The sequence below is a fragment of the Patagioenas fasciata genome, chromosome 19 (assembly GCF_037038585.1).
Source record: "Patagioenas fasciata isolate bPatFas1 chromosome 19, bPatFas1.hap1, whole genome shotgun sequence".
In the NCBI taxonomy this organism is placed as follows: Eukaryota; Metazoa; Chordata; class Aves; order Columbiformes; family Columbidae; genus Patagioenas; species Patagioenas fasciata.
Genome location: NC_092538.1, coordinates 6740335 through 6766162, shown reverse-complemented (window position 1 = coordinate 6766162; position 25828 = coordinate 6740335). Strand labels below are relative to the sequence as shown.

The following is a 25828-nucleotide window of genomic DNA, read 5'->3' as shown; positions in this document are numbered from 1 at the left end:
TTCTCCTGCCCTTAACACCAAATTCGTTACTGATATCTCTTTTTTCACACCTTTAAGTCCATGACTCTCCACCAGTTTGAGATCTGGTCCCTGGGCTTCAGGCATATGTGATGGATTCAGGGAAAACAGATCTGACCTGAGTCGCTTCATTGCCACGCGCAGAGCAGCACTTTCCCAACATACCTCTTTATTAGAGTTGCACCTGTGCAGAACCTCAGTCATTTTCCTGGAGCTCTGGATTCATGCACCAGACTCTGGAGCTTCCAGACATCTCGGTGGCCCAGACTGATTGTTCGTTTCCTCTGCATTTTCTCAAGGACTGTGTTTCTCTTTTTTCAGGATGCCATGTCCACTTATATGTTTTTTAATGTGTGCCGTGTGTTCATTATTTAGACGCACAGGGGAAAGCCCCTTCAGCTGTAGCTTATCGTGAGTGCTGTACAATTGTATCCCAACTGCCTACTCTACTTATCTACTGCATTATTTCTGTGAAAGCAAAAGCCGTGCGTGGAACAGATGCTTGGAATGGTATTGGGATCCAATTACTGCACTTTTCCAACCTTACATCTATTGTCTAAACTTGGAGCGGGCATATTTTTATTCCTTGGTAACACTATATAAAGAGACAATTGGCATTGTGTTTGCTGGCTGACTAAGTTGGCAGAGAAGGGGTGGAAAGATCAGCAGCAGTATGGTAGGTTTTATTCTCTCCCATCTCTCTGTTTATCTCTGTCTGTATTTCTTTCTGACCCTAACAATTCAAACAGCACAGTAACGATCACACTGGACCCCATGAAATCTCATACTTGGCATCACATTCAGAATGAAGATACATCCCATGGAGCGAGCTGTGAACTTCCATGGGATTTTCTACATGTGTTTAACAAATGAGTAAGGTCAGGAACGTGGATGCACTTACGGAAGGAAAGAGCTTGTGCATCTCTTTCCAAGACTAATACACTAAGTAGGGCAGCAATTGTCGGCACGGCTGGTGTTAATTAGCACTAAGGTCTGCTATGGTGTGATGGGGAGTGAGGGAAAGGGATATCTCTGTAATTTTAACTGTGTTGCTCTTGAGACTTGGGGGGGAAGTAGGAAGTACTGCAGAAACTTCTGTGCCTTGTCTTTGCCCTGTTCATTTGATCGCACTTGCTGTGATCCCAAGGAGCTCCTGCCTGAGGACCAGTGGGCAGATTGGGCTCTTTGTGTTCTGCAAATCCAGAGGAATGACTGCAACAGTATTTAAAAAAAGCTAGTGAATTTCTTTTTCCTTGTTTTTCTCCTTTTTGCAGGTCATTTTCAGGCTGTCTGTTTTAAAGTAGTGCTGCCCAGGGCTCCCTGGGCTACAGAACATTTGATTCTGGAGAACACCAGAGAGGGAGCTGTATATGAAAAGCTTTCTCAAAGCTTAGTTTAAACCTGATCTCATTTAAGCAGGTGATGAATGGGATCCAAGCTCCGTTCTGAGCAAGATAAAACCACGTTCAAAGTGATTTCTAAAATTCACGCACAAAAGCGGGTTCCAGTTTCAGTCAGTGCAAGCCTGGTGTCGGTGGTTTCACACTGAGCACACGAGCCACTAGTGGTGTTTTTCACCACCGGTTCACAAGTGAGCAGTGCCTTGTGCTGGTTGTGCCTCTTCAGTTGTGGATTTACAGGTTTCCCTTTGATCAGCTTCAGCAGAGTCTAAGCCAGCCCTTGTGTGGGTGGGGGGCAAGTGCTGGGTCTTAGGTTTTCCTTTTCCCCTCTTCGTTTTAATTTTATCTATCAGTTTTCTTCCTTCCTGTCCAGTTCAATGACACAGCGTGCTGCTTGATGTTTGAAGACATTTCAGGGCATTCTGTGGTGAAATTGCTTAAGTTAGGAGATGTGAAAATACAGTGAGAGACTGTTCGGTCTCCTCACTCCTAGTTCAAGTGGTGATGCGCTGTTGGTGGTTCTTTTCATCGTGCCTTTTGTTTTGGGAAAATATCTTCCAAGATACCTTACTATACAGGGACACATGAAACAGATTTAAAATGGAAAGAAAAAAATAGCCTTAATGAAAGAAAGCTGAAGAATATCTTTACATAAGGAAGTGATCATTTTTTATTAATCAGAGGGAAATGTATATGTAATTATGCTAGATGAACTCTGTGGGGAGGTTTTTTTCTCTCTTTATGATGTCTTAAGGGATTTATAAATATTACAGAGGTTTTATAGCATCATAATATTTCAGATGTGCAGTAAAGCTACTTTCAAAGGATTAGTGCAGACAAAGCAGCACAGTAAAAAATAATTACAAGTCAGGCAGTGCTACCAGGCTCTGACATCCAGGGCTGATGAGAGCAAGAGAGGCAGGGTTCAGGGAGATAATTTTCCTAACAAAAGCAGACCACACAAGTGCTGTGGAATGGAGTTCTGAGAACTGTCTACGGCTCTCCGTTAATTCCAGGCAATTTCAGTGAAGTTGGGTCTGTGATGTCTCCCCACACGCGCTGTGCTGATGGAGAGGAGGACGGGAAGGAGAGGCGGAAGAAAGGAGAAGGAAGCCTTTTTCGTGTTCCCAAAAGATTCCGGTGTTTATTCCATTCGAGTGACACCTTGTAGTAAATTCCGTATGCTGAAGAGAACTGAGCAACCAAAAATAGATGGCATTCTGATCAAATGTGTTTTGCAGGCTGCTTAACTGCCTGGAATGTACCACCTGTACCGAAGCGAGCGCTGACCCCAGTGGAGCGATGCTGATTTCACCAGCCGAAAATGTGGCCACTTGTGTAACTGCCCACGTTTGTGTCTGCATCTGCACACGTGTGTGCGTGTACATACGCGTGTGTCTGTGAGCACAGAGGACTGTGTAGGTAGAGAGGGACTGTTCATCTGTTTACATGAAGGAGGAGGACGTGTATACACCAGGGAAGAAATTTTGATGGGTGAGGAAAGCAGCTGGCAAATTTGGGGTCATAGAGGTTGAGCAGTCTGCGGTTGGAGGGGTTATCTGCTGTTCCAATGTAAGTTTTGGGAGATAATACATTCTCTCTGTATATCTGTGCAAGAGAAAATAAGGAGACTGTGATTGGGAAGGGATTGTATGTGGGGCAAAGGAGAACGCGCTAGTTCATGGGAGTGTGAAGCACGGAGCATGCAGGCCAACGGATTTTTGTATCTCGCAGGGATCAAAGGTCTGTGTGTCTGGGTGGGTGTGTGGGAGGCTGGGACTACATATAAAATGGAGTGAGGATGAGACGGGAGGGATCTGTTTGTGAGCGCAGAGTAGGTAATAAAAAGATCTTCCGTTTCTCAGTTCTGATAACGTGGGTTTTTATTTGAATGATCTGAGACTGTTGCCTTTTTGAAATGCAAATCGTGCCCTTAGAGCAGTTTATGTTGCTCACTTCTCTAGACTGTTCCCTCAAAGGCATTCGCTGGGGCTGGCCCTGTGCTGCTCACCTGCCTTGAAAAGGACCAAACCAGGCTAAAAAAAGGGCGGCTTGTCCATAGCTGGGATCGTTGGTGATGCTACGATGTAAATTATCGCAGCAGACCAAACTTACGAGACAGTAATCAACAAAAATATTGTGCACTGCTGCACCTTGCATGGGCCTAAAATGTGACTTTTCATTCAGAAGCTGGATTCAATGATAATGAAAATTCAAAGACAGAAAACGTCAGCACTGAGATCCCAGAGAGGATGAAAAACAAGGAGAGAGTATGATGGATGAAAAAGTAATAGTAACTCAGAGTTAACATCACACTGTGGATCACAGTGGGGAACAGAATCTGAGCGAGGTGATGGATGATTCTGTCTTTTCCGAAGTCATGCGTGCAGTTGCAGAGGAAGGAGGTATAAAATGTGAAACGGTGCGATTTAAAGCTGGTAGTATCTTATGTTTAGTTTGCCCTGAACTGAATGAACACATAAGGGTATAAGACAACAGAATCAGGCTCTTCCTAGTGTACATCACTGGTTTTCTCTGAGGGACTCCCTCCCAGGAGACCTGCTTATCCACCGGTGTCTTCTTCAGTAAGAGAATTGAAAGAAGACACAATAACTGCTGCATGGGGATGTGTTTCTGCTTGTGTTTTTACGTTGGCTGTCAGGAATATCAAACTGTGTCATCCTTAGCTATTTAGAGTGTTTTCTGAGTGATTTAAGGCATGGTGGGCCAAACGGGGAGTCCCAAACTGAACTGAAAATGTGGCTTCTGGCAGTGCTGCCTGTTTTGCCTCATTGCCTGTGGAGGTGGCTCTGCAGAAAGCACTGAGCAGGAGTTGGTTCCCTCAGACTTACTGGAGGGCAGAAGCGAGCACCTGAGCACCCGTCCTGGGGCCGTACCTTGGTTCGTATTGCGGTAACTCCTGGTTTACCGAACTGTTCTGAGTTGTCTCATAAATTCACTGAAGTGGCTGAGATGATAAAGCTCTGCGATAATCTGGTGTCACTTCCTTTGTATCTCTGGTGTCATGAGCCTGCTCTAGCAGCAAGGTTGCATGAATTTATCAGGGTAAACAGCGCCTCACGTTCTGAAGCAAGAACCAAGTATTTTCAGCTCCTTCCTCCTTTCCATGTAGAGATAGAAACTGATTCCCTGTTCCCTGTTCTCTTAGGTCACACCGAAATCAGAGGTTTCTTCACTCTGATTCACTTGAACAGACACCCCCCTCTGCAACACAGGAAAAATGAATCCCTATTCTAATATCCAGAGAGCATAGGCAGCGCACACTCGCTGTTTCTGTGCCCGTGTCACTGCACTCTTCTTGTTCTCTCTGGCTCCCTGATGTGCCAGAAAGGAGAAACATAAAGAACTTCAGTGAAGGAAACTCAGCTCAAAGCAAATGCCTGGTCCAACAGTGCTTTCTTGGGACCGGATCTTGGTATGGCTCCATTTTTTCACTTAAAGCTTCTAAGACAAACCAAAATCAAACCAAACGAATGAACAAAAAAGACCCTTTAAAATCCAGGCTAATTGAGAGAGTGCTAACACTGGTAAGACAAATGACTGATACGCGACAAGCCTGTGGTTTCTCTTCCAAAGTGAAGTGTTGTTTTCTTCACAATGGGATGATTAATACACTCAGGCAGGAATATTAATAGGCTTGTTCAGTTGTTGCAACATTCTTCCCGCTGCTGTGCTATTGAGGCCTCGGAATCCGAGCCCAGGGGACCCTCAGCTCTTCAGTTTCTCGTCTGGCACGTTTTGTATGTCAGTCTCCAAGCACACGTGGTGAAGATAGAGCAGCCACCTTTGCAGAGTGCAGCTCGGCACACTCTGCATTTTACAAATGGGGAAATCGAGGCAGAGAGAAGTGATGTGTCAGTCACTCACTTGGTCGTGTGGGTCACCTACTAAATCCTTGACATTGAGCACTATGTTTGCTCAGGTCTGTGTTGCTCTTTTTACTATGCCATCCCTTCAGAGAGATATTTCAGGGTCAGGATCCCGATTCTAGTCATTAAAAGTGTCTGGAGTGTTTGGAGTTGTCAGACAGCAGAGACCTATTTCTGTTCTCCTAGAGAGGCCTTTTAATGACTTACCCACCAGTAACAACGTCCTGTATTTTGCTCCTGCTCCACCTGCTCACCTCTCAGCCTTCCTCTTCATAACTATCCACCAGTCATACAAAATCAAGGTGCTGTTTCTTTCTGTGATTATGAATTTCCCAGCCTTTCAGAGCACATAAATTACGTTCCAAATACTGTTTAGGCAAAACCAAGAGCCATTCCCATCCAACAACTGTACTTTGGCCCCTGCGAAATGTATTGGTGTTCTCAGCCCCATTCCACAAGTGAGCAGATCGTAAATAGGATCCACACCCAGAGCTTCAGCACGAAAGCCAAGATAGATTGAGCCATATGGGCACTGATCTCTTTTATAATCTCTGGAGACGACTAACCAGAGAGTAACACCAAATAAATCTCATGCTGGGATGAATTTCTCCTGGTATGGTGACTGTTCTCTGGATTGCTGGTCTTCAGTCTTTTTTGCCTTGAATAGAACTTTATTAATATAAATAAACTTTTGGGTGTTTTTTGTGTTGCTGGTCTGGTTCTAACAGATACTGAACCCCAGAATTTGGGTTAATCTGATCTGTTCTTACAGCTACAATCCTTGCCTAAAGCCTTATAGCACAGAGAACCCATTAGACTGAAGAATAATGGAGATATTGCCAGTGTTTGGCATTTGAGGTGAATAAAAGCTGGAGCTACAGCCCTCAGTCCTTCATTGTGGTGCTGACTTACTAAAAAGATGCAGATAGTTGGCTAGGATGGGGAATATTTATCATGCTGAATATGGATGCTGTCTTTGGTCACAGCAGCGCAGAGCATGAGGATGGTCAAGCATGTTTTGTGTTCATAAAGACCAGCTACACGAGCACAGGAGAACTGGTTTTATTACCCCATCCGAAAATGCTGGGCCAGCCTTGTGCCCTGTGGTCACATCCCCCAGACAGCTCACAATGCATTCCACTGCTAACATCTGCTTTCTTTTTACCTTGGGGAACAAATACAAATAAATACGTAGGATTGTTCTTAACATTTCCATTCAATCTGGAAGTGTTGAAAACCTCTACCAGGCACCTCACGTTACATGGAAGATTGCCCGCTGCAGCTCAAAATAACACTTATTTCATGTGGAGGAGGAGGAGGGAATCTGTTTATTCCAAAATCAATATTTCTACATTCATTAAACATTCCACTTATTCACTTTTTTTACCGTGCCTGCAGTAGCATTCTATCCTTATTTTTATCCTCTCTACAAATACATTTTTCTTTTAATTTCCACTCCTATTTCCAGACTTTAGTGCTTTACATTAGCTGATTGGAGCTTGACAGGTCTGGCGCTTGGGTTTGTGGGTGCGCATCTACCGTAGCCCTGATTTTCAACCCGGCATCTAAACCAGGGTGGCTGAGTACAGAAAACTGCCTCGCAAATTAAATTGATCAGACAATGTATCCTTCCAACAGAGTCAAGTGGGAATATTTCCTTGAGCTGCTCTGCTCCTCAGGATATTCGAAATCAGTATTGAATTTTAACTCACAGGCTTTCTTATTTTGATGAAAGGAGACAGTAGAAGTTGCCTTCTGTTTCATGCAGAATAGCCCAAACTAAGTGAGACTAATTTTCCATGACAGGAGAACCAGGTGGGACTGTGATGATGAAGTTTAAAAGTAAAAATAGTAAAGAAAAAAATAAGGCAATGTAGCTCATTATCCTGCCCCAAGTTAGGACAATGTTGACATCTCTGTAATCCATAGGATTCACAGATTTGATTCTTTACTGCAGAATAAGAACTGCATTGTCTTAGGCAAGCTGGTTGTGCCCTTAGTCAAAGATATATAATGAAGTCTAGTTCTGACTGATTATGGTGGGGATTAGATTCTTAGACATTGTAGCTCTTTCCCCAATCTTTTTCTGTCTCAGTCTTCAGACTACAAAATAGTGATAAAAGCAGGCCCACCCTTTTATTTAAAACTACTATCTTTAATATTAAAATTATATGGGCTAGTAAGGCAATTAGTGTAGTGTCATAGTTTGGTGCAAGAATATGGACTGTCCTCCAAGTGTAGAAAGTGTTCCTACACAAGAAGAATCTGTTCAGTCAGTGTTGGTCCGGACAGAGCACACTGCTAAACACTTCTACAAGAGTAGGAAATGAAATGATTTCATCGTATGGTTCCTGAAGTGACTCCTCATGCAGGGCCTCATGTTTTGTCTGGCTGCTGTCCTGCACGGGAACTGGGCAGAAGCAGCACCTGTAGCCACTTACCTGAATTGCTTGTATTTCTTGAGGGTAGCAGATTGGAAATTGCAGCTTACGTCTCCAGGTGAGATTATGAGCTTGTATCACTCTTCCTCTAGTACAGAGCTTGGAAAAGCTGGTGTGGTAGGGAGAGAAGTGTCCTGCATCGACTGGCCGGGCTCAGGTGACCCTGCCCAAGGAACAGGCAGCTCCTTGGGACACAAAGAGTGGCCCAGCTGTGATATTCAGGGTCCCACTTGGGTCCCTCACCTTTCTCAAGGCAGCACAGTGACAAGGTGTCCTTGTTTATCCGAGCTGTCAGGTTCCAGCCCAGAGCAAAGGAATGGCAAAACCTCAGTGAGAGATTCCTCTGCTACTAAAGCAGCATTTTTTGTCCCATTTATATATACACACACACATATATTGTGGATTGAATTAAAAACCTTGTCATAACAGAACACAATCTACTTTTACTACTTGACTGTATATACATTACCTTCTGTTAAAGATGGAATTTGTTTTCATGGGTGCTTAACAAAGTAATATATATTTGATCTTCTTATTTGTATTGTAGGCCCCAAAAAAGGCAAAGAAGAAGATAGAAGGTGGTTCCAATGTGTTCTCTATGTTTGAACAAACCCAGATCCAGGAGTTCAAAGAGGTTGGTCACTATTCTGCTGTTCTACACAGTCTCCTGTCGTTGCTAATGAATAACATAGGTTTTGTTTGTAATCCTTATTCAGTTCTCCATCTGCTTTAATAGAACACACAGTTGTTTTCTGAATCATCTCTGTGGTTTTGGCTGGTGTATCGTTTTCCTTGTGTGTCTGTTCTTTCTTTCTTTCTTTCTTTCTTTCTTTCTTTCTTTCTTTCTTTCTTTCTTTCTTTCTTTCTTTCTTTCCTTCCTTCCTTCCTTCCTTCCTTCCTTCCTTCCTTCCTTCCTTCCTTCCTTCCTTCCTTCCTTCCTTCCTTCCTTCCCTCCTTCCTTCCTTCCCTCCTTCCTTCCTTCCCTCCTTCCTTCCCTCCTTCCTTCCCTCCTTCCTTCCCTCCTTCTTTCTGTTCCTCCCTCACTCTCCTGTTTCAAGCTCTAGACTTGTTGGAAAAGCCCCCAAGCCCCTGCCCCAAAATCAAGGAAAATTATCATCTATCCACTTTCGACCTGATTCAGGAAAACACTCGAGTACATTTAAAGTTAAGCAGTATTTTATCTAAAACTAGCCTTACATGCTCAAGTATTACCCTGAATAGAGATGCTTTATTGAACCACAACTTTAATTAGTGGGCTGTTCCACAACAGCAATAGAAAATATTCTTCTGTACCCTTCTAATACTGCCCACAAACTAGACACAAAAATACCAAGAAGCCCTCAGCTGACTTTCTCCATAAATGCCAGTAAAACAAAACAACATGTTGAGATTAACTAAGTATCTTTTAGCTCCAAAATAATTTGGTATTGCGTTGCACTGTAGACTCTTTGACCAGTGAGGAGGTAAATCTAATGGCCTGTCATGAAAGCTGAGTATACTAAAGACAGATAATTTGTCTGATGAGTTTATGTTCTTTTTCTGACTGGACACTCTAGAATGTCTGTGAAGCCATCACATTTTGCACTGGTTTCTCATTTAAAATGACTCTTTTTTTCCCCTATCTTTTCTTAACTCACATTCCAAAGCCATTTCCAATGTGATAAATAGCTACTACTTCATGTTTTGCATGTAGCTTTCAACTTTACTTTTTGTGAGGATTCCCACCAGTAAAGCTCAGTGGTAAAAGAGATTAAAAACCTGTACAAAAGATTATAAATGGGGCCCAGGTAAATGAATTGAAAACACTAAACTTTTCCCCACGGTTAATGGGACCATGTTTAACACTCTTCTCCCACTTTTTCTCTGCATCCTGTGAACCACCAGTTTTATTTTCTCCAAGGCAAGGAATACTGTTTGAAGATGTGCCAACAAAAAGAAGAACTTTTCAGAATGCTATATTTGATCTACTCTAAAGAAGTTCATACTATTTTTGGGAGGATGGTGGCAGAATAATGGCAAAAGCATGAGGCAGTGGAGCAGTCCAGTGAAAACCAAGACCATGTTGTGTCTAAAAACTGCATTCTTGGGACAAGTATTCCCAAAAAGCTGGTTTTGATCAGAACATTTTTATCTAGAGATTTCGACCAGCTCACCAGAAAAAGTTTCAGCATTGTAGTCTTTACATTTCTTTAAGTTCACTCATTATAATACATACCTAATGCTCTTCCTGTCTTCTGTGAGCTTGCTGGGCTCTGCTTTGCTCCTCATGTTTTCTTCTGTTTTGCTTTCAGATTGTGGGGATCATTTAAAGTAAGCCCTCCCACAAGGAGGGAAAGCAAATTGAAAGAGTTAGGCTTCATTTTTTATAAGGTGATGGTTTGGCAGGTAAACGAAGGGTTATGAACATGCATGCTGCAAGTAATCACAACTGGAATGTGAGCAGTGGGGCTTTGTAAGAAACTGGAGGTAAAACTACATGAAGGTATGTTGATATAATACGATCATGGAAAGAAGTGCACCCTGTAGAGCTGTAGACTTTAAAAGTTGCTGTAGCTGCAATGGACTAGACAATGGACTAGCTGGATTCCCAGGAGAACATTGTCTTTCATAATAATACTGAAGCAAGAATAATTCCTGGTCTTTGTAAAAATATGCTCTCGTGTTAATGTGCACATCAGACAATAACCTGCTCCAGAGACATGCTTGGTTCTACTAATACTCCCCGTAGTATGACCAGGGGAATTTCAGGTCATTAAAATCTTTCAAAATCAATGAAACATTAAAAGTGTGATGGCAGCAAATAGACAGATGTGCAAATAGGTAAATAAATAGATAGGTAGTTAGCCGGCTTGGTAAGTAATGGTTAGAGTACATAAATTCTGTGCTGGCTGAAAATAGAAAAATACCTGGTTTTATCCTATCAAAAGTTAAATTTTGCCTGACCAGAAGTATTTAAGGGCAACACATCAAGGTCAGTCAGAGCACAAAATACAGTCTGAAGGATACAATTTATTGGAAAGGGAAACAAACTTTGAATAAATAATACTGTGAAAGCTACATTTCTCTGTACTTTTGAAAATTCAGCTATCTCTGTATGATGGATCATTTTAAGGCCCAGAAGAAATTGCCTTTAGCTTGATAGCAGAGAGGTAGGTACAGCAATGAAATGTTTTACAGATGATTGCTGCGCAAAGGAATGTGGTATGGGAAAGGTACAAAACACACAGAGTAACCACTGACTAAATCCTCCCTAACTAAAGCCTCCTTAATTCAAACTTTAATGGGTTAAGGCCTGAATGGCTGGAGCTGCCAGCATTGGCTTCAGACCAGAACCACGCTGCACTGAGCATTAGTTTAGTCAGAAGTTTGGGTGGGTTTAATTGAGCCCCTTGCCAAGGTACAGTAATGTGTTGAAAGTGAGGAAAGTGCAATGAAGTGGCACGATGCGGGTGAATCAAAGGAAGTTAAATATTCTTCTTTACAGCATGAATATAATACCCCTGGCCTGGTATATGTGATCGTAGCACTGTCCAGTGCAACATGGCAATGGCAATAAATTTTCCTTTTTCTTCCAACAGGCTTTTACTATCATGGATCAGAACAGGGATGGATTTATTGACAAAGCTGACTTGAGAGACACATTTGCTGCACTAGGTAAACCGGTAGTAATAATTTAATACTTAAAGGAAATGCAGTTTAAATTTAAAGCACATAAGAGACGTTAGCGTTGAAATTACAGTGGGGGAAGTAGTGAGATACACAGGAGGCAAAAGGAAACCTGTTCAGTGTGATTTCCCTCCTTTGTGGTAGTTTCTGTCTTTCTACATAGCTCCAGCTGGGAAGTGTCCTGGGCAGCCTCTTCCAGAAGCGAATGAAGGTCTCTCAGGGACTCCCTGGCTGGTGCAGCAGGGCTGTGCAGCTGGCAGCTCCCCAAAGGCACCGATCCCTCCCCTGCAACTATTTCATAAAAAGCCCACCCAAGCAGGGGTCCATGCCAAGCATTTCTGATTCGTCTCTGAATCCAGGCTTCCCAGGCTGCGCCTTTTTCATCCGGGAGCCGTGCAATATCTGCCGATTACCGTTGTTGTCATGGACTGGCTGCCCCTCTGCCCACACAACAGTAGGAAGACTTCATGTGAGGTTCCGTGCTGTTGTGCATTTCTGTGGGGTGGAATGTGCATGTCATGAGATTAAGTATTGTCCATTCCATGAGCATCACAGTCCTGATAATATCAAGCAGATTAAAGCAAGTCTTCCCAAGGAAAGGAAAAATCAAAATGCTCATGATCCTAAACCTGGAGTTGTATCCTTGTTGCAACATTCGAGGCTTGAACAGTGATGTAGGCATTTGGGCTTTTGCCATCTGGATCTTATTAAAAAGAGCTTGATAAGAATCTTTAGTGCTCCCTGGGGTGGAATCAGACGCCAGCGGAGTCAGTGCAAAGAGCAGAAGCTCCTGAACTCTTTATTGTGACAGTGAGGTTTGCAAACTTTGGCCTGTAGCTACTGTTACCCTGAAATATTTATTTCTTAAGGCCAAGTTCTGGTATCTTTCCTGTTCAGTGAAGCCCTTCAATGCCTATAAAGTACAGTCATAGCAAATTACTACTTGGTGTGATTAAGGTTGCCAGGGTCTAAATTCTTCTCCATAGGACTGCACAAGGATGGGTAAGGGATAGAACTGCTCACCTCATCCATCTGCCCTCTACTCAGAAAGGCATCTCAATATACAGGAGGGCAAAGACTGAGACCCTGGATTCCTTTCAGTCACTTTGAACTCTGCTGCATTATTGTCAGTGGGGCCCATATCTCACCTGGAGGGGAAACAAAAGAGAAAGTAAACGAAAACCAATTTAGTTGGAAGTGCCCCTTCTTTTGTCCACTGCTGGCCACATCCCTATTATTTATCCTCCTTACTCCTTCAGTCACCCTTTGATCTTAGAGCCAGCCCTGCCGATTTGTTTTGCACTAGGGCATCCTGGAGTTGTGTTCTACCATGTTATTAGCAAAGTTGCACGGAGCCCTGAGCTCCCCAGTGGGAGGAGATGAATGGGAATCATTTTTTGAAACACAATTTGTGATTTATTATGAAAAATGATCCCTGCTGCAGGTCGTCTGAATGTCAAGAATGAAGAGCTTGAAGACATGGTGAAGGAGGCGCCAGGTCCTATTAACTTCACTGTCTTCCTTACGATGTTTGGGGAAAAGCTGAAAGGTAAGTACCTTTGGGGGGTTGGAGAGGTATCTGTCAAAGATCCTCAGTGCTGAAATATCTCAGTGCCTTGCAAATTATAATAATGTATCCACAGAACAATGCTTAGAGGCAAGGAGTGATCTCCATTTTTGCAGACAGGGCTGAAGTATGAAAAGGCTAAGGGACGGTCCAGAGGACAATTCAAAGGTGTGATTTCAGCTTACATAAGCTAACATGAAAGTGGTAAATTGAGGTCCAGAAAGTAATGAAATCACAGCAGCCCGGAGCACAGTGCAGACAAGTTATTCACCGTCAGTAGGTTCCTGTTGCTCATGCTGTAGTGGTATCACTCCCAGTGTTAGCTGGTTTTAAAGTATTTTCAGTGTTTCTACAAAAAAACCTTTCTGCATTCCTTTGCCTCACGATACAAACATGACCTCTCATCATCCTTGCAGTTCTAGGGCCTGAAGGAGCAATGTGCTCTTCCCTCATTTTCTCTATGAGTTGTAACCCATCAGCCCAGCCTTGGTTTCACATGAGGTCAACAGTGATTTTTGCCATTGGATGGAATTTCTCTGAATAACTCTTAATGGGATGGATAAATTGAAACAATTTAATCTCAGTGGTTTTACAGTTATAAGAGAGAGGGATTTTGCCCATTGCCATAGAATACATAGGGATCACTGTAAGGAGTTCACAAAATGTGGGTACTAAATCTGTTGTGGGAACTAGTAATTGAGTTGTATCTCTTATACAGTTAACGGCTAGAAACTGCAAGAGAAGGAGCGCAAGGCAAAGAGAAACCCCATCTTCCTATGTGTATTAGAGATAGGAGAAAGCCTTGACATTCGAAGCAAGGTTGGCCTTAGCCAAGCACAGAACCACAGAATGTCAGGGATTGGAAGGGATCTCGAAAGCTCATCCAGTCCAATCCCCCCGCCGGAGCAGGAACACCCAGAGGAGGTTAGTGATGATGAGGTCCAGCAGAAGTTTGTTAAAATAATTAATGAACAGAAAAATTGAAAAATCTGATCCCATCTTCTTAAGAACATTTATTGTGTTTCTGCTGGACTCTGGCTTTGTATTGCTGAGCACAGTTTCAGTGAATGTCTTTCTACACATGGAATAGAAAATAGAGAGGTCTGAAAGAAAGAATTAATGTAGCTAGTCCTCAAAGAAATACATTATTGGTAAGGAACATGTCTGGGGAGCATAAGAGGTGATGGAGAAGGCTGTGGCCTGACACTGAGGAGGGGATTTTATTACCAGACATGGATCTGTCTTGGTCACAGTGGTACCTCCACCTTTCCATTCTGGATGTCATCTTGCAGAGTAGAGAGTGCCCTTTTCTATAATCTTCCCTCTGGCATATGTGACTGTTTCTTGTGGGATGCCCTGCTACCCATTCCTGTCTATTTGTGATGCTTATGATGACACCAAGCATGGGAATGAGCTCTTCTTCCTTTCCTCTCTTCCCTCTTGTCTCTTACAACTGGTGAAGCTGGCAAAGAGTCCGGCCCTGCCAATTGCGTGGATAAAAGCAGAGCCAGCCCAGGAAGGCGAATACTGAAGTGCACCCCTCTTGTCTGCAGGTTTCCTGTTGGCCACTAGCAGAGGAGGAGGGTTTCTTTAATTTCCATTTGGTGAAGGGAAAATCACAGCTGTGCTTGTCATGCCCTTCTGGTTGGGTTTGTCATGCAAAGGAAGCAGAGCCAAAAGACTGCACATTCCCAATCAAAACTAATTGGGATGAAGAGCCTTTGTAGTGCAATTAGAAAGGGAGAAAGGGCTAGAGGAAGTGGATATGGCAATTTTGCAACACTCTTTATTAGCTAAGTACCACTCAGAGAATTTGGTGAAAGGTGCTTTCTAAGTAAAATTTGTTGTGCTATAATTGATTTCTGTCATAAAGGGGAAGCTGGGATTTTCGGGACGAGCTTTAGCTTTGTATATTGAGATTATGATGCCAGATGAACAGCTAACAAAACTCGGTTTATGTTAATGCCAACCACATGGAGCTGTTTCTACAGGGAGTCAGAATAATACAATTTGTACAGAAAACAGAGATGCCGCACATCAAAGAAACCACTTTATTTACCAGCTAATCAATAAAGAATGCCTGCTGCATTGCTTCTCTTCAAAGCCAAAGTCCAAGGATATGACAGAGTAGAAAACGTAAAACACAGTAAGGAGAAAAAAAAATAAAATCCCCCACACAGTGGTGACTACTTAAAATGCAGCCCTTTCCTCGGAGCTGGAGGATGTTTCTCTTCATGGGACAATCAAAATGCTCATTAAATACCAATGCTCTTTGTATTGATGATGTATTCAGCACAGTTTGAATACATTGCCTACAGCTTGGCAAAAAAATATACATGGCCAGTGTGTGAGAAGAAGTCATATAGCCTTGGGTTTATTCACTATTATAGCCACTAAGATACTGTTACTAATTCTTGTGAAACCTTTTAAACAAAGACGACTAAGAAGGCATAAGGATTGGATGTAGTCATTAGAGCAGGGAACCATCACAGAATGTCAGGGATTGGAAGGGACCTCAAAAGATCATCCAGTGCAATCCCCCCGCCGGAGCAGGAACACCCAGCTGAGGTTCCACAGGAAGGTGTCCAGGCGGGTTTGAATGTCTGCAGAGAAGGAGACTCCACAACCTACCTGGGCAGCCTGGGCCAGGCTCTGTCACCCTCACTGAGAAGAAGTTTCTTCTCAAATTTAAGTGGAACCTCTTGTGTTCCAGTTTGAATCCATTACTCCTTGTCCTATCATTGGTTGTCACCGAGAAGAGCCTGGCTCCATCCTCCTGACACTCACCCTGTAGATATCTGTAAACGTTAATGAGGTCACCCCTCAGTCTCCTCTTCTCCAGCTCCAGAGCCCCAGCTCCCTCAGCCTTTCCTCACACGGGAGATGCTCCACTCCCTTCAGCATCTTTGTTGCCCTGCGCTGGACTCTCTCCAGCAGTTCCCTGTCCTTCTGGAACTGAGGGGCCAGAACCGGACACAATATTCCAGATGTGGTCTCCCCAGGGCAGAGTAGAGGGGCAGGAGAACCTCTCTGACCTACTGACCACCCCCTTCTAATCCACCCCAGGTACCATTGGCCTTCCTGGCCACAAGGGCCCAGTGCTGGCTCATGGTCATCCTGCTGTCCACCAGGACCTCCAGGTCCCTTTCCCCTACACTGCTCTCTAATAGGTCATTCCCCAACTTATACTGGAACCTGGGGTTGTTCCTACCCAGATTCAAGACTCTACACTTGCCCTTGTTATATTTCATTACATTTTTCCTTGCCCAACTCTCCAGCCTGTCCAGGTCTCTGGATGGCAGCACAGCTTCCAGTGTCAGCCACTCCTCCCAGCTTGGTGTCATCAGCAAACTTGCTGACAGTGCACTCTATTCCCTCGTCCAAATCATTGATGAATATATTGAATAATATCGGCCCCAGTACTGACCCCTGAGGCACTGCACTGGATCCAGGTCTCAACTGGACTCTGCCCCACTGACCACGACTCTCTGGCTTTTTCCCTTCAGCCAGTTCCCAGTCCACCTCACTACCCGCTCATCCAGACCGCACTCCCTCAGTTCAGCTGTGAGGATGCTGTGGGAGACTGTGTCAAGTGCCTTACTCAAGTCAAGGTAGATCACGTCCACCGCTCTGCCATCATCCATCCATATTGTTATGTCCTCATAAAAGTCAATGAGGTTGGTCAAGCACGACTTCCCCTTGGTGAAGCCATGTTGACTGCCCCTTGACTGGGTTCTGTTCTCGTTCTATCTCTAATGAACTTTGAGACAAACATTGAAACTGCAATTCATTTTATTACCTTTTTTTAATCACACTTTCAGCACTGCAGCATCCCAAGTAGCTTGACTTGTCCATGAGTCAGTCTACCTGCTTGTTAATCTTGTTTCCTACAGTTATAAATAACGATTTTTATTATACATACTACTGTAATATTTTGAAATCCTGGGGAATAGTCAGAGTACACAGCATATCCTTTGGTGTGGGTTGAAACTGGCTGTGAGTACACTCAGAATCTGCAGTGTCACAGAATACTCAGAAAGCCCAGCCAAGGTGAAGGCACTGTGGAAGCTGGTCCCCGACCCAGTGTTTTTCCAGTCTAAATAGATGGGACAGATAAAGGATGGAAGGAAAGGAAGACTGTTACTATCGTTTTACTGCTGGGAACAGACGAGCAGGAAAATTAAAGTCATACCAAAAGTCTGTGCCCCAGCTGAGAGCAGAGGTAAAATCTCAGAGCCATAGTCTAGTGCTTTAAACCATCCTGTTTCTGTAAGTAACACTTAATGAAGAGATATTTAAGTGGGAGTGCACTACAGAACGTAATCACCATTTTACATTGATCATCCTGTTTCCATTGCATTCCATTGACACTCGGATTTTATGATGAGCTCCATTTCCTTTAGTGAGGGAAGTAACCTCTCCTCTATATAGCGAAGAACTAGTAACATCAAAAAGTGTTTTTACAAGGAATGTACAGTACAAGATTAAAGGAAGCCAGTGATGGAAACAGTTTGTTATATTTTCATTTCTGAAAGCCACTAATCCTCTGGGTACTGATATTGGAGACCAGTTCCTGGAAGTTTTCTCTGCTGCAGACATAGAATAGATATGAGTTATTATTTTTAAGCTTCTGAGCATTGAACTATTCACCTCTATTGTTTATCTGACATGACAAATGCTGCCGACTTACGGAACCTTTGTCTTCAAACCTATGACTGCAGAATTCTCCATTTTGCACTGTTTTCAAGTAAATGCAATTACTTAGCAAGTATTCGGCAGCTATAGAAATACATCCAGGCTTCTAAATTATATTCCATTAATTTTAGGCACGGACCCAGAAGAAACCATTCTGAATGCTTTTAAGATTTTCGACCCAGAAGGAAAAGGCCACATAAAGGCAGACTAGTAAGTTTAATTCAAATATTTTTAAAAGAATAATAATAGTAATTGCATGAGTTTAAAGAACTGCTTAAAAGCTGTATTTTTAGTGTTTTAAGAGACGAAGGAACTGTCAGGCAGAGAAACATTTAGCTTTGTAAGCCAGAGTTAAAAGACTGGGCTATTGTATGAATGTATTTGTATACCAAAAAGAGATGTTATTGTCTTCAGACATTGCAAGACGCAACGGAAATATAATCACATGTAGGCCATTAGATAGCCTTTTTTGAAGGTCTGGGTATAAATCAACACATGACTCTTTGTAGATTAACTCCATATGTAAAATTAAAATGGATGTCTGGTGCCTGACTCTCAGAGTGCTTGACTAAAATGGGAAAGCTTGTACCTTCTTAAAAAAGAGTGATCAATTTAATTAACTTAGGGACGTGGTTTTAGTGAGGACATTTTCCTTGTTATGTGTTTACTGCTTAAGCCTTCAGCTTCTAGGCAAGAATTTGCTGTGAATTTCCACTAGATATGGTGGGAGCCAAACCAAATAATACGCCTAATAATTATTGTCAATATGGCTATTTTTAAAATAAGGAGGCCGGACCTAATTTGTATTCATAACCTGTTACACCAGCAAAGCAGGGTAAAAGGAATTTAAGTGCTAATTGCACAAATGTGCATCTTCATTGCACTGCCAGAACAGTCTATAATATGTATAGGAAGTTTATTAGGGAACCATGCGTTATAAAATTGTGTTTGCATCAAGGAATTCTGCTAATGTTGTGATATGGTAAATGAAAACTAAACCTATTGCCAGAACCTCTGAGGTGAAGTTTTCCATGACATTATCTGCAGTTATTGATGTCTCATGGAAGTTAGTTGAAAATACAAAATTCATATACAAGATTTCCTTCTGTTACCAATATGCTTTTCTATGATAGTGGCATTTAATTCCTAATGGGTATGAGAATCCTATTATGGTAAGCAATACGCAAAATAAAGCAAAAGAGACAATCTTTTCACTAAAGAACTTCCAAACTAGTTAAAACACAAGTGGATGTAACAAACAATCAGATGAAGCAGAGGGTTAACAGTCGTCCTGGTTGTCTGGGAGGTAATGGTATCCAAACAACATGGGAAGAACAGTCAGAGAGATACATCAGAAGTGACTCAAACAACCAGAATAAAACATAACCTGTTGCCAAATAGGCCAGATCACACAGTAGTGAAATCACAACCATGAACTACAACCTTCTGATAGCACAAACCCCATGAAATATTATATTTCCCACCACTATCTGTAACAATATACTGCATACAAAATCTGCAGCTTGCCATCTTGTGTCCAGTTCTGCATTCCTTGGATGCTGGAAGCCAGTTGGAGTTTGGGGGGAAATTAGGAATGCAGCATCACACTCCAAAATTAAGATGAGAGAGAATTACTTTTCTTTTTCCTTGATGGAAAAGGTCAACCGTGTCCCCACCCCCTCTGCACTGCTAACATTAGACAATTGTTTCAGTTCATCACCACAACAGAGCATAATGTTTACTTATTAGACCCGAGGGTAACGTTGATCATTACAGAACAAACCATTAAATCAATTCCGTGAATGTCTTTGAGGTTTAACTTCTATTCATATGCTTCCAAAATTTAGACATTTGAAGGTTTTGAAATAATTTTTATGTTGGCTCATACAGCCATTTCAATATGACAGTTAATGTTAATAAATAATATTTCTCCATATTAAAAAATCCTGGAATGTTTCTCTCCAAAACCAGCCATGTTGACCTTTTAATCACAACTTCTTTTTATGTTCATGGAGTTAACATCCTTCTGGGGATTTTTATGTCTCTTCCCTCTGCATGTTTTCACCTCTAGTCTGGAAGTGACTCACTTAGTCCATCTGATGGGAGCTGGGATGGAGTCTTCTAACCTTTCCAGAAGCTCCAGGAGTTTAGAACTTCCTTCCAAATTCAATGACAGACTTTGTTTGTCTGCGTCGTTGCACCCCGCATAAAATCCTTCCTATAGCATGATGTCAAAACGAGAAAATGCTTTAGGTCAGATTCTCAGCTGGTGTAAACTGGCATGGCGTTTGGAAAGGTCAGATGATTCAGCCCTGAACACCATTCCTGGGACAAAGTGAGTCAGGCCAACATCAACTGCGTCTAATGCTGAGGCCAACAAAACTGTTCAGATCTGTACCAGATGAGAATGGACCTGGGGAGTTTACACGCATTCAGGACCTCTGGAGCTTAGTTTGGCTGAGCTAGTGACGTTTCTCATAGTTGGAGAGCACTGGCCATTCCACCTCACCTGGTTTTCTCCGAGACAGCAGCATAGAAAGGGAAAACCCAGTGGAAAACTAAAATATCCCAGAGATTTCACAGCTAATTTTTTAAAAGGTTTTGAAAATATAAGAATGCAACAAAGTATTTGTAACTGTAGAAGGAGCTGGTGTCAGCCAGGACAAGAGATAGCATTTAGACTGCTATGGCAAATGGATATTTTTATTTGCCCAGAAGACTTTGATTATTTTTTTTTTGAGAAGCAAATAGTCTTTAAAAAAGAAAACAAGATATACAAAGAATAAAGTGCATAATCTCCAGCTTTGGAAATTGTGAGTGTTCGTTTCCCCATAAAATAAATAATGGAAAATGAGCATAGATCCTTAACTCAGTCCTTCTTCCTTAGGAGAGTGCCAGAGCCTACTGGGCTGTGCATCAGAAGATTATAATTAGATATTTGATCTTTTCTTTTCCCCTAAATACTTTAAGCATGTGAATAGAAAACACATAGTGCCCAGATCTCTTTTTAATTCATTCCTGTTTGTGATGAAGTTTATTTGTGACTTCTGACAAAATTGCGGTAAGTGCTTCCTTCTATTCACTGAGCTCCTTCCTGGATCACACATCCTACTTACATTTGCTAATGCTGTTTGCCCCATGCACATATAGCCAATAATCAATGTATGGTGATAAGAGTGATCTCTCTGCTCTTGCACCCACTGATCATTTGAGAGTTCCACCTCAAAAAATACACTCGCATAACAAATGGCCAGGAAAACAAAACAGAAACCGCAATATGTGAGAAAGAGCTGAAGAAAGAATTTGCTAAGTAAAGAGCATGGTAAAGTAATGCAGGAAAAATATATACAGTAGCTTAAGCTCTGTCTGTGACTTCAGAGCATTTCCCAGAACTTGCATGGGTATTTTCACTCTTGTCCTTGTGGGTAAGGTCCTTATTCATTACCCAGAAACTTCTTTTTTTCAGTTTTCCCTTTCTGTCCTTCCAAATGAGCACTTCACATCAACAAGAAAGAGATTCACAAGTCTATATGCTTCTTATGCAAATTGGGATATTTCTTTGTTGTAGCCTTTTACTGGAAAAAAATATGTGTGTCAGAGATACGAGGAAGTGCCGTTGTAGCTTTGCCATCAAAACTGCACTTTTATCTGTGTGACTTTTTTCACTGGAGACTCACGGTGTACGGGAGCAGCAAGGGAAGTTTTACTGTTTTGCCTGAACACCTGCACCCGCAGTAGGTGAATTTTGCTCATGTGGAAGTGCTCCTGTACAGGCATGATTCCTATTATAAGTAGTTTTAAATACCCATTTTAAAAAGCAGAAATAAATATTCACTTTAAAAAGCAGAAAGGGCTGTTTCCAGATGATATATTGCTCTTACTTCGCCACAACAAATTCTTCCAAAAAGCAGCCCTTTTTTCAAATGTACAAACCAAACCAGATTTCTGTACTTCTTTCAGCTTCTCTTTTGGTACAACAAACTGCTCATCTGTTATCACAGGTTTATAGACTGTTTTACCAACTTAGAGAAAATCCTGATAATGTAAAAATACCTTTGGTAGTAACAAAAGGAGACAACTCTGCCTCTTTGGTGTGAATGCAAACTCTTTAAAGATTAATAGGGGAATTCATCTAGCTGGTGCCCAGTCACTAGTGGTGTCCCCCAGGGGTCAGTGTTGGGTCCAGTCCTGTTTAACATCTTTATTGATGATTTAGATGAGGGGATTGAGACCATCATCAGCAAATTTGTTGATGACACCAAGTTGGGAGGGAGTGTCAACCTGCTGGAAGGCAGGAGGGCTCTGCAGAGGGATCTGGATAGACTGGAAAAATGGGCTGATTCCAATGGGATGAAGTTCAACAAGGCCAAATGCCAGGTCCTGCACTTCGGCCACAACAACCCCCTGCAGCGCTCCAGGCTGGCACAGAGTGGCTGGAGAGCAGTCAGGCAGAAAGGGACCTGGGGGTACTAATCGACAGGAAGCTCAACATGAGCCAACAGTGTGCCCAGGTGGCCAAGAAGGCCAATGGTGTCCTGTCCTGTATCAAAAATAGCATGGTCAGCAGGACAAAGGCAGTGATCCTTCCCCTGTACTCTGCATTGGGGAGGCCACACCTGGAGTATTGTGTTCAGTTCTGGGCCCCTCAGGTCAGGAAAGAGATTGAAGTGCTGGAGCGGGTCCAGAGAAGAGCAACAAGACTGGGGAAGGGACTTGAACACAAGCCCTATGGGGAGAGGCTGAGGGAGCTGGGCTTGTTTAGTCTGGAGAAGAGGAGGCTTAGAGGTGAGCTCAGCACTCTCTAGAACGACCTGAAGGGCAGTTCTAGCCAGGTGGGGATTGGGCTCTTCTCCCAGGCAGTCAGCAATAGGACAAGGGGGCATGGGCTTCAACTCTGCCAGGGGAAATTTAGGCTGGAGATTAGAAAGCAATTCTGTGCAGAGAGAGTGGTCAGCATTGGAATGGCTGCCCAGGGAGGTGCTGGACTCACCGGCCCTGGAGGTTTTTAAACTGAGATTGGACATGGCACTTAGTGCCATGATCTGGTAATGGACTGGAGCTGGACCAAGGGTTGGACTTGATGATCTCTGAGCTCTTTTCCAACCCAGTCGATTCTGTGATTCTGTGTGATTCTGTGGTTCTACAGGAAGATATTAGTGCAAGTGAAAAGGATATTTATGGCACATAACTGAGTTCATACTGGTGGATGTTCAGTCCATTGTGCATGTATTGTGCTCAGCACATGTGTAACTGAGTGAAATATAAGGACACTTTATCAAAAGAGGTTAGACTAGAAACAGTAATTATTCTTCCTGGCTTTTCTGTTCTGCTATAAACTTAAGGAAAAAAATTACATGCTCAACTGACTTCTCACAATGAGTTTGAAAACAGAGGGTAAATCAGCTGAGGGTCTGTCCCAAAAATATTCTCTTTGATATAATTGCATAGGATGCAGATTGTGTGTGGGATAAGCTCCTTGTTACAGTGCTGTAACTCCAGATCAAGACATTGTACCGTGAAATACAACAAGTCTCATGCAGTTTCACGGTCTCCTCTGGGAATGACTGCATGCAAATAAAGGGATTCTCAGATGATGATTCGGAATAGCTGTTGGAGTTCTCTTTCAAGTCCTCTTTCTCATTTCATGCTCTGTTCCTTTCATCCTCAGATTTTACAGAAAATATTCTGTCTTTGGGTTTTGTTAAGCAATTCAAACTTTAAACAACAAGTGAGAAAACCTACCATTTTAGGTTAAGATAAGCATACAAAATTGCTGTATTTCAATTAGAGTAATAACCTTAAACAATTTTAAACCTCTATAAAATGTCACAAAAGCAAAATAAGTTGGCAGAGCAAGGCATTGACACTGATGGGTGCCCACAGAAAACCTCTGACAATATCATATAAGGATTAACAGCTCTAATTTATGCGGTCACACAGATTTCCTTTCATGCGACTTCAGGAGGGATCTTGCCATCTGAATTGTCATGTGCCATTATCACCCTTTAATCAGGTTATTTCATTTTATTTGAACAGCATCAAAGAAATGCTCATGACACAGGCAGACCGATTCAGTCAAGAAGAGGTAAGGACCTTCTGCTTTATTCAAAACAGGAATCTATATCCAGCTACTGTTCAGCTATAAGTATTTGCCCCTCTTTAAATTAATGAATCTAGCTCAAATCCAGGGGTTGATGCCAGCTCTAGCAATTAGGAACAATTCAAAACATCTCATCTGAAGAGCTCCATGGCTAAATCAAACAGATTCTTTGGACTTCCATCCAAGCGTAAGCCCGGCCTATCTCTTGCTCTATTTTCTCTGGTGAGCTGGGCAATGAATTTACCAGAGTTCAAGCGGGTTTGGGTGGGGACTGTGATCTGGTTTCCATTTCTGTGAGAGTTATTTTGTTTGAAATCTGAAATTAGTTCTGAACGGAGGTACTGACTTGTGGTTTGTCTGAAACTGAACGTGGATTCTGCTGGCTGGCAGGAATTTAGAGGGACTTTATTTTCGGAAGAGGAGGCTGAGTGGAACAGGTTCATGGCAAGAACAGGCTGGAGGGCAGACTGAAGTACATTACTTGGCCAGGGCTTACCTGGATTTCGGGAGCAGCTCTTTTCGACGAGGAACTTGTTGAGATTATAGCAGGACTGTATTTACTAGTTGTGTCCTAATTCCTGTTTCCATTTTACTGAAGCTAAGGAAAAATTTTCCACAGTGGTTAGAGGATGAAGGCAGAAGGGAGCTGAACGGGGTTGAAAATGAAAAGCAGTACATGCTGCTGTCCCGCAGTCCTATGTTTTTAACACTTATCTCTGGTTTGTTTCACAGATCAATCAGATGTTTGCTGCTTTCCCTCCAGATGTCTCTGGTAATCTTGACTATAAGAACCTCTGTTACGTTATCACCCATGGTGAGGAGAAAGACTAAGAGGAAAGAGATGAGCTTCTCCCGTGATGATGCACCAAGTTATTTCATAATGCTTTTGTGTGCAAGACAAAGGGCTAAACATTCAGTGTGTGAAGCCATGTGGTCATCAGAAGAGAACCAATAAAACAATTGAAATTAGATTAAAGTTATTTAATGCTCCTGTTTTTATAAAAGATGAAAATACCAATTTTGTGAGTTTTTTCCCATGTGTTTTTTTTTTCTTTTTCCTGTCAGTGGTTTGAAATGGAATTTTCTTGATGAACTGGTGCTTTCGTGATTTATTGACAATCCTAATGTTCACCAGATGGTCGATTGGGCACTGCAGTGTTGCTTAACCTCTTGTCTTTTATATGTAAGCTCCATGTGCTAATTGAGAAATCCTCTAACTTATTGCACCAGGAAGAGCATTTAGTAAGTAGAATTCTGTTCCATTTTGCAGCCCCTAGCAATGAAAGTGTAAATAAAACAATCTTAAGCTCTTTTGAATACGCAATATGCCCAGTCCATCTCAGTGATGTGGCCAGTTTCAAAAACCACTTGATTCATTTGCTTTAGTGCAAAAGAACAGAAGTAGTGGAACAGTGGCTATTTTTCTCATAGTAAAATTTACCAAGGCACACTTAGAAACCAGTAATAATGAATTTCTCCCTTCAGAGGTACCTTTATTATGCGTAGGAGGTTGTTCATGAAAGAACAATAAGGCCTGCTCCTTCACCCGTTGGCCATTAGCCTTGTTTTACAGGTGAGGCATGCACTGGAAGGATGTCTTTTGCCAAAGATCTTTCGAAAGTCTAAGGACAAGGATGAGAACAGAACTCAGGAACTGTAGCCCAGGTTACACATGAAAGCAGACTAACTCTCACTGCCATAATCCAGGATCAGTGTAGTTTCTAAAATGGGCTGAAGTTTCATGTATTTGGACTTCTAGGAACTGGACATGTTCTGCCTATGTGGAATATTGCATGAATACTTCCTGCGTGGGAGTCAGATGATGTTGCAGCCAAAGTAAAACAAGCTTCTGCTGTTTTAACAACTAATGAAAATGGTTTCCTTTTGCATCAGTGTTGTTGGCACCACAGTCCCGCAGACACTGAGAGGAAGTAACAAGCCAGTTATTTTCTGTTTCCATCTTAGTTTTTGTAGAAGAAGAACTCGAGGCCAAGGTGTCAAATTCTGCCCTCATCAGGAGTGGTGGAAATTACATGAAAAAGCTTTAGCAT

At 42.3% G+C, this 25828-nt stretch overlaps 1 protein-coding gene across 3 annotated transcripts; it reads left to right on the top strand.

Annotated features, from left to right (window-relative positions):
- The first annotated feature begins 561 nt into the window (after nt 1-561).
- MYL10 (myosin light chain 10) lies at nt 562-24757 on the top strand. Of its 3 annotated transcripts, none has more exons than XM_065853215.2 (7): nt 562-694; nt 8297-8383; nt 11328-11403; nt 12860-12964; nt 17809-17887; nt 23714-23762; nt 24510-24757. In XM_065853215.2, exons 1-7 carry the CDS (start codon nt 692-694, stop codon nt 24606-24608), a joined length of 498 nt encoding a protein of 165 aa, XP_065709287.1. In that variant the 5' UTR covers nt 562-691; the 3' UTR covers nt 24609-24757. The 3 variants fall into 3 exon arrangements, with proteins under 3 accessions (XP_065709287.1, XP_065709289.1, XP_071673087.1); XM_065853217.2 differs by lacking the exon at nt 562-694 and adding an exon at nt 2810-2912; XM_071816986.1 differs by lacking the exon at nt 562-694 and adding an exon at nt 2971-2990.
- Nucleotides 24758-25828: the final 1071 nt, after the last annotated feature.

Coding starts and splice junctions, on each gene's coding strand:
- MYL10 (XM_065853215.2), top strand. Junction 8,384..11,327: donor AGATCCAGGAGTTCAAAGAG/GTTGGTCACTAT, acceptor TTCTTCCAACAG/GCTTTTACTATCATGGATCA. Junction 23,763..24,509: donor ACCGATTCAGTCAAGAAGAG/GTAAGGACCTTC, acceptor TTTGTTTCACAG/ATCAATCAGATGTTTGCTGC.